The sequence below is a fragment of the Pristiophorus japonicus genome, chromosome 5, assembly GCF_044704955.1.
Source record: "Pristiophorus japonicus isolate sPriJap1 chromosome 5, sPriJap1.hap1, whole genome shotgun sequence".
In the NCBI taxonomy this organism is placed as follows: Eukaryota; Metazoa; Chordata; class Chondrichthyes; family Pristiophoridae; genus Pristiophorus; species Pristiophorus japonicus.
Window position 1 is genome coordinate 94,353,595 of NC_091981.1, and position 17,473 is coordinate 94,371,067.

The window sequence follows — 17,473 nt, forward strand, 5'->3', positions numbered from 1 at the left end:
TCGATTAGTCGCTTCATTATTGCCCTCCTATGCTTGTGATATTACAATGAACATTTCATTTATTTGCAACTATTACTCATAAATATACTAAATAGTTCCAACGTGCCCCTCAGCATGCTAAGTGAAACACACAGTCTAATGTTATTTACAATTCCTCCCTTGCTTGCTGCTGTGAGACAAGGGACTTCCTCTGATAGATGTTTGTGCTCACCAATTGAGAGGTGTGCAGGGGTGGGAACGCTGCTCTGGTTTAATTCGCTCCTTTGCTTCGCGCTGTCCTGTAATTCGCTCGTTTTGGATGTTCCGATTGCTGTCAAACTAAGAACGTCACAGAGTCTCTCAAACCAACGTCAGTTTTGAATGGTTGGTATCAAAGTCAATCACAAATTCTCCTTCCGCTCAAAAAGCTAAATTCTTTTAAATTAAAGCCTTTTGTACTGGAGATAGGACAATATTTAGTTGTACTTCACTGCATTTTAATTTGGCATTTCAGTACCACTGGCTTAATAGTGACCACATTCTCTCCAGTGTAAATAAAGAAAGACCTCGCAATTGGCTTTAATTCTCCATTATGTTCTCGCAGTCTATGTTTCGGTTTGTTTTGGGTGTGGACAATGAAAGCGAGCTGCTCTTGGAATCGTTGTCCTGGTTCATGTTCCTTATGGGAGGCTGTGCTTTCTTGGTCATGCGGTTCGTTAATATGCCTTACGGGAGATTTGCTAGCAGGAAATTCGGATTTCCAGTCAATGTGAAGGTTGCTTGGTTTATCCAGGAGTTCCCGTCCCTGGCAGTGCCAGTCTATCTGGTGTTTTTCAGCACTGATATTCGACCTTTGCAGCTTTCCAACCAGCTCCTCCTTGGCATGTTTATTTGCCACTACATCCACAGGTAAGAGCCTCGGGTGTCCTAACTGAACTACATTTATGATAACAAGTAGGACAATAATATATAGCATAGTGTTGTGTATCTGTAAAGCATGCACTCCCATGTTCCGCCACCAGGGAGCGCATCCCCTGAATCTAAGCTGGCCCCGAAGGCCTGTTTCTCACTCTGGAGTGTCTTAATAATAGTGCAGGGAGACGTTCATCTCGGATTTCCACAGCACACACCAGGTATTGTAATGATGAAAGCGATAGCCAGATCCCACGTGTGGTGGCCCGGTATCTACTCTAACTTAGAGTCCTGTGTACGGCAATGCAGCGTGTGTGCTCAGTTGAGCAACGCGCCCAGAGAGGCACCACTAAGTTTGTGGTCCTGGCCCTCCAGACCATGGTCAAGGATCCATGTCGACTATGCGGGCCCGTTTCTCGGTAAAATGTTCCTGGTGGTGGTGGATGCTTTTTCAAAATGGATTGAATGTGAAATAATGTCGGGAAGCATCGCCACCGCCACCATTGAAAGCCAGAGGGCCATGTTTGCCACCCACGGCCTGCCTGACATACTGGTCAGTGACAACAGGCCACGTTTCATCAGTGCCGAATTTAAAGAATTCATGACCCGCAATGGGATCAAACAGGTCACCTTGGCCCCGTGAAACCAGCCTCCAATGGTCATGCAGAGCGAGCAGTACAAACAATCAAACAGAGCCTTAAACGAGTCACAAAAGGCTCACTCCAAACCCGCCTGTCCCGAGTACTGCTCAGCTACCGCACAAGGCCCCACTCGCTCACAGGGGTGCCCCCGGCTGAGCTACTCAGGAAAAGGACACTTAAAACCAGACTCTCGCTGGTTCACCCCCACCTGCATGATCAGGTAGAGAGCAGGCGGCAGCAACAAAATGTAAATGATGGTTGCGCCACTGTGTCATGGGAAATTGATCTGAATGACCCTGTGTATGTGCTAAACTATGGACATGGTCCCAAGTGGATCGTGGGCACAGTGATAGTAATAGAAGGGAGTAGGGTGATTGTAGTCAAACTAGACAATAGACAAATTTACAGAAAGCACCTGGACCAAACGAGGCTGCAGTTCACGGACTGCCCTGAACAACCCACAGCAGACACCATCTTTTTCGAGCCCACAACACACACCCAAAGGATCAATACCACCACCCCGGACCAGGAAATTGAACCCAACAGCCCAGCAAGGTTAGGCTCACCCAGCAGCCCTGTAGGGCCAACAACACGCCAGCCAACACACCAGAACAGACATTTATACCGACGCGGTCTACCAGGGAAAGAAAAGCTCCCGACCGCCTCACCTTGTAAATTGTTTTTACTTTGACTTGCGGGGGGGGGGAGGAGTGATGTTGTGTATCTGTAAAGCATGCACTCCCATGTTCCGCCACCAGGGAGTGCATCCCCTGAAGTCCCAAGGGATCCCAGCATCCCTTGGGAGCACTGTATATAAGCCAGCCCCTAAGGCCTGTTCCTCACTCTGGAGTATCTTAATAAAGATTGAGGTCACTGTTACTTTAACCTCCCTGTATGCAGTCACATCTGTGTTAGGAACACAATACATAGCAACCCTTAAACGGCACTCTGGTCCAGTTATTGTGAGGAAAATTATGGTGAATTTCATATGCACACCATTATTGTGCAGTAAATCCAGCAATTCATGACGAGGAAGAAATAGCCCATGAGGTGCGAATCGCCACAGGTTGCTGGACGATTTTCGCCGCCCCACCGTTAGCCTCGCACAAACTTTAGCTCGCTGTCAATGACCCAGAAATTGCAGTCGGAGGCTTCCCACGGGCAGATGTCTCTGATCTGAAAAATGTCTACGAATCTACCTGCTGGTCCAGGAGGAGCCTACGATTCTGGTGGGGAGGCCTTCTCTTCCTGCGCTGCGAAGCGTGCTCCCGTCCTCCAGGTTCCTATGCAGAAGATGCAGTCATGTGTGACTGCTCAGCCAATCAGGTACTGTATTCCACAGCTTTCTCATTAATAGCAATGAGAACTCCGTATCTACGAGTTCTCATTGCTATTAATGAGGGGAAAAAAAAGACAATGTTTTTAAAATGATCATTAAATAAATGTAACCTGGTGGGCAGGGTTTTTAAAAATGTGTTTTTTAAATTTAATTATTATATTTTTGTATGTTTTTAATCTCTTACGCCTGTATCAGGTGCAAGAATTTTGAGGACTTTTGCTGGGCAAGATATGGGTAAATACCAAGCAAATGTCCTCGCTCCGGATATGCGTGAGATTTGTCAAGCTCCAGCTTGACAGATTGGAAAGGCCAGTTTTCAGTGCATTGTGTGCTGAAAACCGGCTTTCCCAATGCCTTCCTGGGTCCGTAGAAACTTCGTATGGACCCGGAGAGGCCGGAATTTCCAGGCCAATCTCTTCATGAATGTCAAGAAATTGCAGGATTTGCACCGTAATGACGAATTAATCTCGCCACACATTTCCGGCCACGATCTCGCATCGTAAGGACACTGTTATTGATGTTCCTGCATTGATACTCCAGAGGCCCAGAAAGGGAACAGTTCCTGGAGGCTTTTTAGATTTTAAATGTTTAATTTATTTTCTTAATTTTCCTTTCTATCTCATTTTCTTCTCTTATCTTTTATCCAATCTTTCCTTCACTCTTTTTATTTTTCTTTCCATATCTAATTTAACTCTAATTCACCCTATTTCCTTCTCCGTTATCTGCTCTGTTTCCTTCTCAACCTTTCAATTTAATTGGTTAAGGGCATAGACCATTGGACCCGATGTTCACCAAGGTCCCAGAGCCAATTCGCATTTGTAGCAAAATGGAACTCACTGCCTGAAAGGGTAGTAGAAGCAGAAACCCTCATCACATTTAAAAAGTACTTGGATGTGCACTTGAAGTGCTGTAACCTGAAGGGCTACAGACCAAGAGCTGGAAAGTGGGATTAGGCTAGATAGATCTTCTTTGGCCGCAGAGGCACAACGGGCAGAATGGCCTCCTTCCGTACGGTAAAGTTCTGTGATTCTATTCTATGAAAAATAGTACAATCTGAAGGGTGAGGGGAAAAATCCAATTAACACCGCTCGTCATGCTCTCCAGCAATGTCTGGGTCACGAGAAAAAGGGAATTATAAAATGCCTTACACCATTAATTATGCCACTCCATATTTTCCTGGCACTTTTGCGCCGCTTCACTGTTAGCTTCGTTGAAACCAATTAGAAGGTTATCAGAGCTCTGACCCACTGGGGCAAATATTTACAGTAAATTATGTAGTTTCCACATTTTCCCAGAACAAACAAACAAATTCAGGTTTCAACCTGAAATGGCACCTGTTATAGTTCCTCAGATGAAATCATCGCTGAGTCTGTAATCACTTTCTATTTTGTCTTTATTATTTTTGGAAAGGCAGTTATTGCCATGAAATAAAATATTTAGTTTATTTTGTTTGGTGCATCCTTGACTTCCCATTATCAATTGGGTTTAAAATTGAAATCACATAACCTATTAATTGCAGTCCATGATGATGTTTGCTTCCGGTTACTGGAGTTAGCCTGGTGCTGGTATGTTTTATACTTTTTTAGCTGCTAGGAGATGTAGTTTATTGGAGTAAGTTAACAGCGAGATCAGTTTCTCAGTTTGCTTAACAATTACATTTATGGTGTATCTCACCGTTGCAGGAAAATTTGGGTAATTTGCCAATACTTTTTTGAGGATATTAACTTGTGCATTGTTTTGATGTAACAGAATAAATTGTAGTAGATAAAGCTTCAAATGCCTGAGTCACCTTAGCCTAATAAATAGCCATAATCATAACACATCTAGTTAATGGTTATTTATCACTGATTACAGCATCTGAAAATTGAGAAAGGTTGACCACTCACAAATATGTTAGTAGATATTAAAGGTTAAACTGCTGCAAATGATATGACTGTTTATGATTAAATAACACAGTTCTTGTAGTTTCAAGAATTGTCACAGAAGGGTGCTCATGTCAAACATTGGCCATTGGACATGAGCCGCGTTGCTTCTGATTCATCACCACCATACGCTGTGGCATATTCTAATTAGAAATGCAGGAAAATATGGAGGAATGTATTAACTGAAATTGGTGCATGAGGCGCCAATGATTACGGTGTCCCCAGCATTGAAGCACTGACCACACTTGATCAGCTCCGCTAGGCAGGCCACATTGTCCGCATGCCAGACACGCGATTCCCAAAGCAAGTGCCCTACTTGGAGCTCCTTCATGGCAAACGAGCCAAAGGTGGGCAGCGGAAACACTACAAGGACACCCTCAGAGCCTCCCTGATAAAGTGCAACATCCCCACTGACACCTGGGAGTCCCTGGCCCAAGACTGCCCGAAGTGGAGGAAGTGCATCCGAGAGGGCACTGAGCACCTAGAGTCTCAATGCCGAGAGCATGCAGAAATCAAGCGCAGACAGTGGAAAGAGCGTGCGGCAAACCAGTCCCACCCACCCCTTCCCTCAACGACGATCTGCCCCACCTGTAATAGAGTCTGTGGCTCTCGTATTGGACTGTCCAGCCACCAAAGAACTCGCTTCAGGAGTGGAAGCAAGTCTTCCTCGATTCCGAGGGACTGCCTATGATGATGATGACAATATCGTAGATCTCGCCATTGCAGGAAAATCTGAGCTGATGTTTTGGGCTGATAAGAAAGCATATACCGTATATACTCGCGTATCCTACGATCTCGCGTATCATGCGACCCCTAAATTTTCGTCCCCAAAACATGATTTTATCATATATCTCATGTATCATGCGAGTCACTTTTTTGAGATACCAGATGACACTAGGCTAGGCTTTCAAACAAGTTGAACAAGTACCCAACACGTAACAAGTACCCTAACACATAACAACGATCGAATACAGACCTTGGCAGGAGAGCTCGGTCGGGTGTTATGCTCCTCCTGTACCATGTGGGAACTCAGGGACACTTCCGGTGTCCCTGACGACTACGTGTGCAGGAAGTGTATCCACCTCCAGCTCCTGACTGTCCGCGTTGCGGAGTTGGAGCTGAGGGTGGATTCGCTCTGGAGCATCCACGATGCTGAGAATGACGTGAGTATCACGTGTAGTGAGTTGGTCTTACCGCAGGGAAAGGGTCCACAGCCAGCTAGGGAATGGAAGACCAGCAGGAAGAGTAGTGCAAGGAAGGTAGTGCAGGGTTCCCCTGTGGTCATCCCCCTGCAAAACAGATACACTGTTTTGAGTACTGTTGAGGGGGATGACTCATCAGGGGAGGACAGCAGCAGCCAAGTTCATGGCACCGTGGCTGGCTCTGCTGCACAGGAGGGCAAGAAAAAGAGTGGGACAGCAATAGTGATAGGGGATTCAATGGTGAGGGGAATAGATAGGCGTTTCTGCGGCCGCGACCGAGACTCCAGGATGGTATGTTGCCTCCCTGGTGCAAGGGTCAAGGATGTCTCGGAGCGGGTGCAGGACATTCTGAAATGGGAGGGAGAACAGCCAGTTGTTGTGGTGCACATTGGTACCAACGACATAGGTATAAAAAGGGATGAGGTCCTACGAAACGAATTTAAGGAGCTAGGAGCTAAATTTAAAAAGTAGGACCTCAAAAGTAGTAATCTCGGGATTGCTACCAGTGCCACGTGATAGTCAGAGTAGGAATCGCAGGATAGCGCAGATGAATACGTGGCTTGAGCAGTGGTGCAACAGGGAGGGATTCAAATTCCTGGTGCATTGGGACCGGTTCTGGGGGAGGTGGGACCAGTACAAACCGGACGGTCTGCACCTGGGCAGGACCGGAACCAATGTCCTAGGGGGAGTGTTTGCTAGTGCTGTTGGGGAGGATTTAAACTAATATGGCAGGGGGATGGGAACCAATGCAGGGAGACAGAGGGAAACAAAAAGGAGGCAAAAGCAAAAGACAGAAAGGAGATGAGGAAAAGTGGAGGGCGGAGAAACCCAAGGCAAAGAACAAAAAGGGCCACTGTACAGCAAAATTCTAAAAGGACAAAGGGTGTTAAAAAAACAACCTGAAGGCTTTGTGTCTTAATGCAAGGAGTATCCGCAATAAGGTGGATGAATTAATTGTGCAAATAGATGTTAATAAATATGATGTGATTGGGATTACGGAGACGTGGCTCCAGGATGATCAGGGCTGGGAACTCAACATTCAGGGGTATTCAACATTCAGGAAGGATAGAATAAAAGGAAAAGGAGGTGGGGTAGCATTGTTGGTTAAAGAGGAGATTAATGCAATAGTTAGGAAAGACATTAGCTTGGATGATGTGGAATCTATATGGGTAGAGCTGCAGAACACCAAAGGGCAAAAAACGTTAGTGGGAGTTGTGTACAGACCTCCAAACAGTAATAGGGTTGTTGGGGAGGGCATCAAACAGGAAGTTAGGGGTGCATGCAATAAAGGTGTAGCAGTTATAATGGGTGACTTTAATATGCACATAGATTGGGCTAGCCAAACTGGAAGCAATACAGTGGAGGAGGATTTCCTGGAGTGCATAAGGGATGGTTTTCTAGACCAATATGTTGAGGAACCAACTAGGGGGGAGGCCATCTTAGACTGGGTGTTGTGTAATGAGAGAGGATTAATTAGCAATCTCATTGTGCGAGGCCCCTTGGGGAAGAGTGACCATAATATGGTGGAATTCTGCATTACGATGGAGAATGAAACAGTAAATTCAGAGACCATGGTCCAGAACTTAAAGAAGGGTAACTTTGAAGGTATGAGGCGTGAATTGGCTAGGATAGATTGGCGAATGATACTTAGGGGGTTGACTGTGGATGGGCAATGGCAGACATTTAGAGACCGCATGGATGAATTACAACAATTGTACATTCCTGTCTGGCGTAAAAATAAAAAAGGGAAGGTGGCTCAACCGTGGCTATCAAGGGAAATCAGGGATAGTATTAAAGCCAAGGAAGTGGCATACAAATTGGCCAGAAATAGCAGTGAACCTGGGGACTGGGAGAAATTTAGAACTCAGCAGAGGAGGACAAAGGGTTTGATTAGGGCAGGGAAAATGGAGTACGAGAAGAAGCTTGCAGGGAACATTAAGGTGGATTGCAAAAGTTTCTATAGGTATGTAAAGAGAAAAAGGTTAGTAAAGACAAACGTAGGTCCTCTGCAGTCAGAATCAGGGGAAGTCATAACGGGGAACAAAGAAATGGCAGACCAATTGAACAAGTACTTTGGTTCGGTATTCACTAAGGAGGATACAAAAAACCTTCCGGATATAAAAGGGGTCAGAGGGTCTAGTAAGGAGGGGGAACTGAGGGAAATCTTTATTAGTCGGGAAATTGTGTTGGGGAAATTGATGGGATTGAAGGCCGATAAATCCCCAGGGCCTGATGGACTGCATCCCAGAGTACTTAAGGAGGTGGCCTTGGAAATAGCGGATGCATTGTCAGTCATTTTCCAACATTCCATTGACTCTGGATCAGTTCCTATGGAGTGGAGGGTAGCCAATGTAACCCCACTTTTTAAAAAAGGAGGGAGAGAGAAAACAGGGAATTATAGACCGGTCAGCCTGACCTCAGTAGTGGGTAAAATGATGGAATCAATTATTAAGGATGTCATAGCAGTGCATCTGGAAAATGGTGACATGATAGGTCCAAGTCAGCATGGATTTGTGAAAGGGAAATCATGCTTGACAAATCTTCTGGAATTTTTTGAGGATGTTTCCAGTAAAGTGGACAAAGGAGAACCAGTTGATGTGGTATATTTGGACTTTCAGAAGGCTTTCGACAAGGTCCCACACAAGAGATTAATGTGCAAAGTTAAAGCACATGGGATTGGGGGTAGTGTGCTGACGTGGATTGAGAACTGGTTGTCAGACAGGAAGCAAAGAGTAGGAGTAAACGGGTACTTTTCAGAATGGCAGGCAGTGACTAGTGGGGTGCCGCAAGGTTCTGTGCTGGGGCCCCAGCTGTTTACATTGTACATTAATGATTTAGACGAGGGGATTAAATGCAGTATCTCCAAATTTGCAGATGACACTAAGTTGGGTGGCAGTGTGAGCTGCGAGGAGGATGCTATTAGGCTGCAGAGTGACTTGGATAGGTTAGGTGAGTGGGCAAATGCATGGCAGATGAAGTATAATGTGGATAAATGTGAGGTTATCCACTTTGGTGGTAAAAACAGAGAGACAGTCTATTGTCTGAATGGTGACAGATTAGGAAAAGGGAAGGTGCAACGAGACCTGGGTGTCATGGTACATCAGTCATTGAAGGTTAGCATGCAGGTACAGCAGGCGGTTAAGAAAGCAAATGGCATGTTGGCCTTCATAGCGAGGGGATTTGAATACAGGGGCAGGGAGGTGTTGCTACAGTTGTACAGGGCCTTGGTGAGGCCACACCTGGAGTATTGTGTAAAGTTTTGGTCTCCTAACTTGAGGAAGGACATTCTTGCTATTGAGGGAGTGCAGCGAAGATTCACCAGACTGATTCCCGGGATGGCGGGACTGACCTATCAAGAAAGACTGGATCAACTGGGCTTGTATTCACTGGAGTTCAGAAGAATGAGAGGGGACCTCATAGAAACGTTTAAAATTCTGACGGGTTTAGACAGGTTAGATGCAGGAAGAATGTTCCCAATGTTGGGGAAGTCCAGAACCAGGGGTCACAGTCTGAGGATAAGGGGTAAGCCATTTAGGACCGAGATGAGGAGAAACTTCTTCACCCAGAGAGTGGTGAACCTGTGGAATTCTCTACCACAGAAAGTAGTTGAGGCCAATTCACTAAATATATTCAAAAGGGAGTTAGATGAAGTCCTTACTACTCGGGGGATCAAGGGGTATGGCGAGAAAGCAGGAAGGGGGTACTGAAGTTTCATGTTCAGCCATGAACTCATTGAGTGGCGGTGCAGGCTAGAAGGGCTGAATGGCCTGCTCCACCTATTTTCTATGTTTCTATGTTAACAACCGAATCATGAAACGAAAAAGGATGGATGAACGATAATGGCTGCAAGATTTGGCTGAAGAGAGTTTGGGAATCAAGAGCAGGTGGTTTACGACACCAAAAAAGTTTACTTGTGTGGGATATGTTTAGGTCACATCGAGTGGATTCTGTTGTGAAAGCTGTTCGCGAATTGAACACCGATATAGCAATCATTCCAGCTGGCTTGACTAGCGTCGTTCAGCCACTTGACGTATCCATTAATAAGCCATTTAAAGACAATATAAGAAAGAAATGGAATGACTGGATGATGGAAGGAGAGAAATCATTTACGAAGGGAGGGACTATGAAGGCTCCGGATTTGTCTCTACTGTGTTTGTGGGTAAAAGAAGCATGGGCTGAGATAGATGGAGATTTGATTGTTAAAGCATTTAAAAAAATAAATATACCGGTAATAGTTTCATTAAGAATCGTTTCTGTTTTCCTTTGGTAGTTAGCCTCTCAGCTGATTTGGAAAGCGTAAACATTACGTGTGTATCAGCAAGTAAAACAGCAGTTTTATCAAAATCATCTTTATTTGATATACATATGTACTATTTGACTTACCGTAAATGGATACGGTCTGCTTAACAGCCTAACAGCCTAATCTTGGCCAGCACTTCACACCCGCAAATTTTGTATCTCGCGTATCATGCTACTCCCCAAATTTAGGTTACAATTTAGGTCTTCAAAAGTCGCATGATACGCGAGTATATACGGTATGTAGATTTTTTTAAATAAATAATTTAGCAACCTCAACCACAGATGTTTAATACACAGGATAGAAAGAACATAAAAGAAGAACAAATATACTTTGAGATACTCAGAAACAAAAAAGGAAGAATCGGGATCCTGCAAAAGGCAACAGGATAGCTGAAGTAAAAAAATATATGAAGTAGAGAGACCAATTTCAGACGGCAGCAACAGGGACCCAAAGAAGTTTTAAAACTAGGTTAATAGTAGAAGAAACTTTAATGAACAAGTGGATTTGTTACGTAATAAATTGGTTAAGCTACTATAGGTGGTCAGATATAGTAAATATTTTGAATGGATTCTTCCCATCAATTTTCACAAAGAAGGACTATATTCGTAGGGCTAGACTTTCCACCGATGATCGCCGGGTTATCGTCCATCTATCACCCATTTTAGCTTAAAAGTGGAAAGTTGGGATGGAACATTGCCCACTGATCATCGCCCCAACTTTCAGCACACATGAATCTGCTATCGCCGAGGTGCCACAGCGACCACACGTTGCCGGGCTGATCACTCGCCGAGAAGATTGCTGGAGAAAAGCTGCTTCCGACTGGCACTACTCGGCAGAACTTGACACTACGGACGCCATTTTGAATGTCAGAGGAACTGAAAGAGGCTGCTTCAATAAGGAACCTATGAGGAGAATTAATTTGTGAATGATTTTAAGGGCCTTATTGACTTCTGGCAATCATGTAATCACATTTCTATATGTTGAGGACAAATTTAGAGCGATTTAGTGATGGGGTCTGTAATTTCTGTATCACTAATCACATACTGCAGACTGAAGATGGGAGAAGATATATTGAAGAGCATTACGTGCCCAATCAAAGAGATGGCAGACTGCTGTGGAGGAGGAGACGTTACACCCGACGCACTTGCAGGGAAAAGCAATCATACCTGAACTTGTCCTATAACATGTGCCTTAGGAGGCTGTGCTTCCGAAAGGAGGTCATCGCTGAGATATCCCAGCTCATAAGAACATAAGAAATAGGAACAGGAGTAGGCCATATCTTATTGAATGGCGGAGCAGGCCACTCGAGCCTGCTCTGCCATTCAATAAGATCATGGTTGAATGGATCATGGACTCAGCTCCACTTCCCTGCCTGCTCCCCATAACCCCTTATCGATTAAGAAACTGTCTCAATCCACTTTGAATAAGCATCCACAACAACCAAGAACATTTAGCCTAGAAACGGGCCAGCAAAGTCAACGTGGATCCTAGACCACGGTTTGGAAGGCCATGACAAAATTAGCGGTGCCTTCCTGGGTGCATTTTTCAGTTGAGAGCGAGTGTTGCATTGGCACACACAAGACTCCAAATCTGAGTCGATGCCGGGCCACCGCATATGGGATCTGGCTATAGCTTTCATCATTACTATGCCTGAGTGGGTACTGTGTAGTTCGCGTATGAACGTTTCCCTGCCTTTCTTGGGCAAAACCACGCGATTACCCCACAAAAGACAGTCCACCTGTATGGACAATTTGTTTTTACGCTGCTGGAACAGTTTGATCTCTTCATGCATCTCTGCTGGGACGCTGAACCAGCTCCCATGAAGGACACAATTTTTTTTTTTTGCAAGGGACAGTAAAGGATCCTGGCTGGTCCAGGTCCTGACCTGGCGGGCCATAACGGGTGACTTTTCGTTTTCAAATGCATCCATCACCAAGAGAAAGTCTGGAGGCTGTGCCATTTCCACCCCAGTGGTGGGCAATGGTAGCCGACTGAGGGCGTTAGTGCAGTTCTCTGTGCCTGGCCTGTGGCAAATTACATAGTTATATGCAGACAGCGTGAGCATCCATCTTTGGATGCGAGCAGAGGCATTGGTATTGGTACCTTTGCTCTCTGAGAATAACTATAAGCGGCTTATGGTCAGTTTCTCACTCTAACATAAGCCCAAACAGATACTGATACATTTTTTTAACCCCGTAAACACATGCCAGCTTCTTTTTCAATCATGCTGTAGGTCCTTTCGGCCTTGGACAAGCTCCTGGACACATAAGCAACCGGTTGCAATGTCCCCGATTCATTTGCTTGTTGTAACACACACCTGACCCCATACGACGATGCATCGCAAGCTAGCACTAAACGTTTACATGGGTTATATAGAACAAGCAGTTTGTTGGAACATAACAGATTTTGGGCTTTCTCAAAAGCTGTCCCTCGTGATTTCCCCCATACCCGGTCATCTCCCTTGCATAGCAACGTGTGTAGAGGTTCTAGCAAGGTGCTTAACCCGGGTAGGAAATTCCCAAAATAATTGAAGAGTCCCAGGAACGACCGCAGCTCCGTCACGTTCTGTGGTCTCGGTGCATTCTTGATGGCCTCCGTCTTGGCGTCAGTGGGTCTGATGCCGTCTGCCGCGATTCTTCTCCCTAAGAACTCCCAAACGGGCATCTATTGTAGATGAACAGACCTTTGTGTGTGTTGATGCAGGTGAGGCCTTTTGAAGATTCCGCCAGCTCCTGCGTCATGTAGGCCAAGGTCAGATCCAACTTGGTCAACGTCTTTCTTCGTGCCAGCGTCACAAATAGGTCGTCTGCCTTGGGTAGCGGGTACTGGTCCTGCAACGAAAAACAGTTAATCGTTACTTTATAGTCCCCGCAAATTCTGACCGTGCCATCGCCCTTGAGAACCGGAACAATCAGACTAGCCCACTCTTTGAACTCCACCGGCGTGATGATGCCCTCTCGTGGCAGCCTGTCTAGCTCGATCTCCACTTTCTCTTGCATCATATATGGCACCGCCCGTGCCTTGTGGTGGATGGGTCGTGTACCGGGAATCAAGTGGATCTGCACCTTTGCCCCCAAGAAACTTCCGATGCCTGGCTCAAACAACGACGGAAACTTGCTCAAAACCTGGGCACGAGGCATCGTCGATGGACGAAAGCACTCGGATGTCATCCCAGTTCTAGCGGATTATTCCCAACCAGCTTCTGCCGAACAGTGTGGGGCCATCTCCTGGTACTATCCATAGTGGTAGTTCGTACACTGCTCCATCATAGGAGACTTTTACTGCTGCACTGCCAATTACAGGGATCGGCTCTTTAGTGTAAGTTCTTAGCTTGGTGTGAATGGGGCTCAGCTTGGGCCTGTGTATGCCTTGTTGCACCACAGCCTGTCGAAGGCCTTTTTGCTCATGATGGACTGACTCGCACCTGTGTCCGATTCCATGGATACTGGAATTCCATTCAATTTAACTTTTAACATGATCGGTGGACATTTCGTGGTGAAGGTGTGTACCCAGTGAGTCTCTAGTTCAGTTTGATCCACCATGGATTGGTCTTCCTCTGGTGTTTTGCAGGGTTTGCAGCTCATCTGCACATTCGCTGGAGGTGTCCCATTGTTCTAAGCCTTTGCACGCATAGTTTTTGAAGCGGCATTAATGGGCTCAGTGATCACCTCCGCAGCGCCAAGAAGGTGTTAAACTGCCTCGCATTAACATTTGATGGCGGACTCAGTCACCTGAGGTCGTGCAGCTGCAGGCGTGTACATTCTGCCATATGCATTCCTGTCTGAAAACGACGTTATTTTGTGTACAGTACTTGCTGAAACATCTTTATGCTGCAAAATTTGTTGTTATCGCTGGTGGGCACAAATGCCTGGGCTATTGTTAAAGCTTTGCTCAGGTTCGGTGTTTCAACAGTAAATAGTTTGCGAAGAATAACCTCATGGCCAATGCCAAGCATAAAAATGTCTCTTAGCATTTGCTCTAGGAATCCATCAAATTTGCAATGTCCTGCAAGGCGCCTTAGTTCGGCGGCGTAGCTGGCTACTTCCTGGCCTTCAGACTGTTGACATGTGTAAAATCTATACCTTGCCATCAGAACACACTCCTTCGGATTTAGGTGCTCCCGGACTAGCGTACACAGTTCGTCGTACGATTTGGTTGTTGGTTTCACCGGAGCAAGAAGATTCTTCATGAGGCCATTGGTTGTTGCCCCGCAGACGGTGAGGAGGATCACCCTTCGTTTGGCAGCGTTCTCATTCCCTTCCAGCTCATTGGCCACGAAGTATTGGTCGTCGCTCCACGAAGGCCTCCCAATCGTCCCCTTCTGAGAATTTCTCCAGGGTACCAACAGTTCTCTGCATTTTTGCATGCTGGTTTGTTATCTCGTCGCCAGTTATTAAGTCCAGAATAAAGTAATGTGATTGAGTACTGTAGACGTGAGTAAGTGTGACCTTAGTCTCTTTATTCTAACTCCAGAGTGCTGGTACAGCATTGGAGGCATGCTTATATACAGTGCTCCCAAGGGATGCTGGGATCCCTTGCGACTCCAACAGAGATGCCCTCTGGTGATGGTAGTATGCTGGTTACATAGGGTTGCATATATAACAAAAGCCATATCGCTACATGCAGTATCGTTGAAAAGACAGTTGAAGTGCTGAAGCAGCCCTTCAGATGCCTGGACCACTCTGGAGGCTACTTGCATACCACCCTGACCAGGTCGCTGAGCTTATTGTGGTGTGCTGCATGTTGCATAAACTAGCTATAGGGAGAGGACAACAATTATTGAGGTGGACCGACATTCCCCTCTGGGAGAGAGGGGAAGAGGAAGACAAAGAGGAGGAGGTGGAGGAGGATGATGACTGTGCTCCCCGAGGTCCTAATCAGCCTGACCATGAACCCATGCCCCCATGCCCCCTCGCTAGACTGGAAAAGCCCCGTGGGAGCTACGCAGTGTATAGTTTTGGTCTCTTAACTTGAGGAAGGACATTCTTGCTATTGAGGGAGTGCAGCGAAGGTTCACCAGACTGATTCCCGGGATGGCGGGACTGACATATCAAGAAAGACTGGATCAACTGGGCTTGTATTCACTGGAGTTCAGAAGAATGAGAGTGGATCTCATAGAAATGTTTAAAATTCTGACGGGCTTAGACAGGTTTGATGCAGGAAGAATGTTCCCAATGTTGGGGAAGTCCAGAACCAGGGGTCACAGTCTAAGGATAAGAGGTAAGCCATTTAGGACCAAGATGAGGAGAAACTTCTTCACCCAGAGAGTGATGAACCTGTGGAATTCTCTACCACAGAAAGTTGTTGAGGTCAATTCACTAAATATATTCAAAAAGGAGTTAGATGTAGTCCTTACTACTAGGGGGATCAAGGGGTATGGCGAGAAAGCAGGAATCGGGTACTGAAGTTGCATGTTCAGCCATGAACTCATTGAATGGCGGTGCAGGCTCAAAGGGCCGAATGGCCTGCTCCTGCACCTATTTTCTATGTTTCTAAAACTCTTGCGTCAGCAGTTCATAAATGAACGCTTTGCGTGAACTTACATTGGAAAGACAACAGTTGCAGTTGCGTTACGTTTTATCCTTGCCTGGCCTCGCCATTGTTTTCCAACAATTGTATTCATGTTTTACCTTACCGTACGTTATTAGAAGACACGGCACAATTGTAAAAGTCAATAAAATATTTTATGTACTGTAAAAATACCCCCCCCCCCCCCCCCCCCCCCCGGCCATCCTCAACAGTCACCAACAATAAACTTAAAATACTAAAACACCCTCTCACCACCCCCAACATTCAACAAATTTCTATTAACAATAACAACACCCCTGCGGCTACGCTTCCCTCCAGATTTTATACGACCGCCCCTTCCCCCCCCCCCCCCCCCCCGTGTTTTAATCCCCGAGTAACAGGACCGGGATGACTTGCAGCAGGGCACCTCAAGGCCTGCTGCTGTGGTGGTGGGGGGCGGTGACGGTGGTAGCATCCCCTCTGGGTGGAGGAGAAGATGATTCAGATGTAGCGACTTCCGAGGCAGAAGGAAGTTCTTCCTCCCGACTCGCATCTGTGCTAGTGGTTGGTGGGACGGCACCTTGTAGTGCAGTGCCTTCTCCCAACAGTATCGCACGCCGCACGGCATGGATGGTGGCGGTTGTTTGGCCCATTGCCACAACTATGCGCTCGAAGCCCTCCGTTATTCGACGGACATTGCGACAATGTTTCCGGTCAACCCACCAATCGTCTGGAGCAGCTCTCTACTTATGGCGATGCTCTCCCTGCACAGTATGGTCATGTTCTCATTAGGATCTGCTCATCGCAGCACATGCCGACCTCGCTAACTCAACCTCCGTGGGGTCGGCATGGGGGCACTGTATGACTTGGGGTTGCCTGCTGCAAGCCGCTTGGGCCTGCTACTTTTTCTGTCGAAGATGACTATGTGGCCGCTGGTACAACGGATACCAGGGTGCAAGGGACATCCTCCTTGTTAATTTCCACCCCTTCCTTTGACTCCGTGGTCTCCTCCTCACCCCCCAGGTAGTGATAATGACCTGCAAAGGGACAGGTGTGGCCTCCCTTTGCGGCTGTTGAGTTGGGTGACCTGCAAAACACAATTGAGCTTATTGGAACCGAAGGGTATAAATGATTCTTGCGCTGCGCTGGTATACGTAGGAGGAGCAGCACTACTGCAGTAAATGTGACCGAGAGACGTTGCATATTAATACATCATATGGTAGTACATCTATGTGGAATTCACTGCCCCAGACAGCTGTGGAGGCTGGATCAGTGATTATATTTGAGGCGGAGATAGACAGACTTCGGAATGATAAGGGAGTGAAGAATTATGGGGAGCGGGCAGGGAAGTAGAGCGGAGTCCATGATCTTATTTAATGGCGGAGCAGTCTCGAGGGGCCAAGTGGCCTACTCCTGTTCCTATTTCTTATGTTCTTATGTTGTTAACTTGAGAATAGTACAGAAACTGCATGCATAACATGACCTAATTCGTATATTACAATGAAATGCCATTACATTACTTTGAATTACCACTGCTTTACACATTACTCACATGACGCAAGCAAGGGATCTGCACCACCACGGGTGGTGGCCGAGCGACTGTGGGTGCCCACAAGTGCTGCTGCATGTTCCTCCAGGTCGCTGAGCAGCTGTAGCTGAGCAGGACCTCC

At 46.3% G+C, this 17,473-nt stretch overlaps 1 protein-coding gene across 5 annotated transcripts in view; it reads left to right on the forward strand.

The window, feature by feature from the left end:
* Window positions 1-373: 373 nt before the first annotated feature.
* srd5a1 (steroid-5-alpha-reductase, alpha polypeptide 1 (3-oxo-5 alpha-steroid delta 4-dehydrogenase alpha 1)) overlaps window positions 374-17,473 on the forward strand; it is a 91,212-nt gene continuing 74,112 nt past the window's right edge. For all 5 annotated transcript variants that reach the window (XM_070880779.1, XM_070880777.1, XM_070880780.1 and 2 more), the window contains exon 1: window positions 374-888. In XM_070880779.1, the coding sequence (XP_070736880.1) occupies window positions 572-888 (317 nt within the window). In that variant the 5' untranslated portion in view covers window positions 374-571. The remainder of the gene's footprint in view (window positions 889-17,473) is intronic.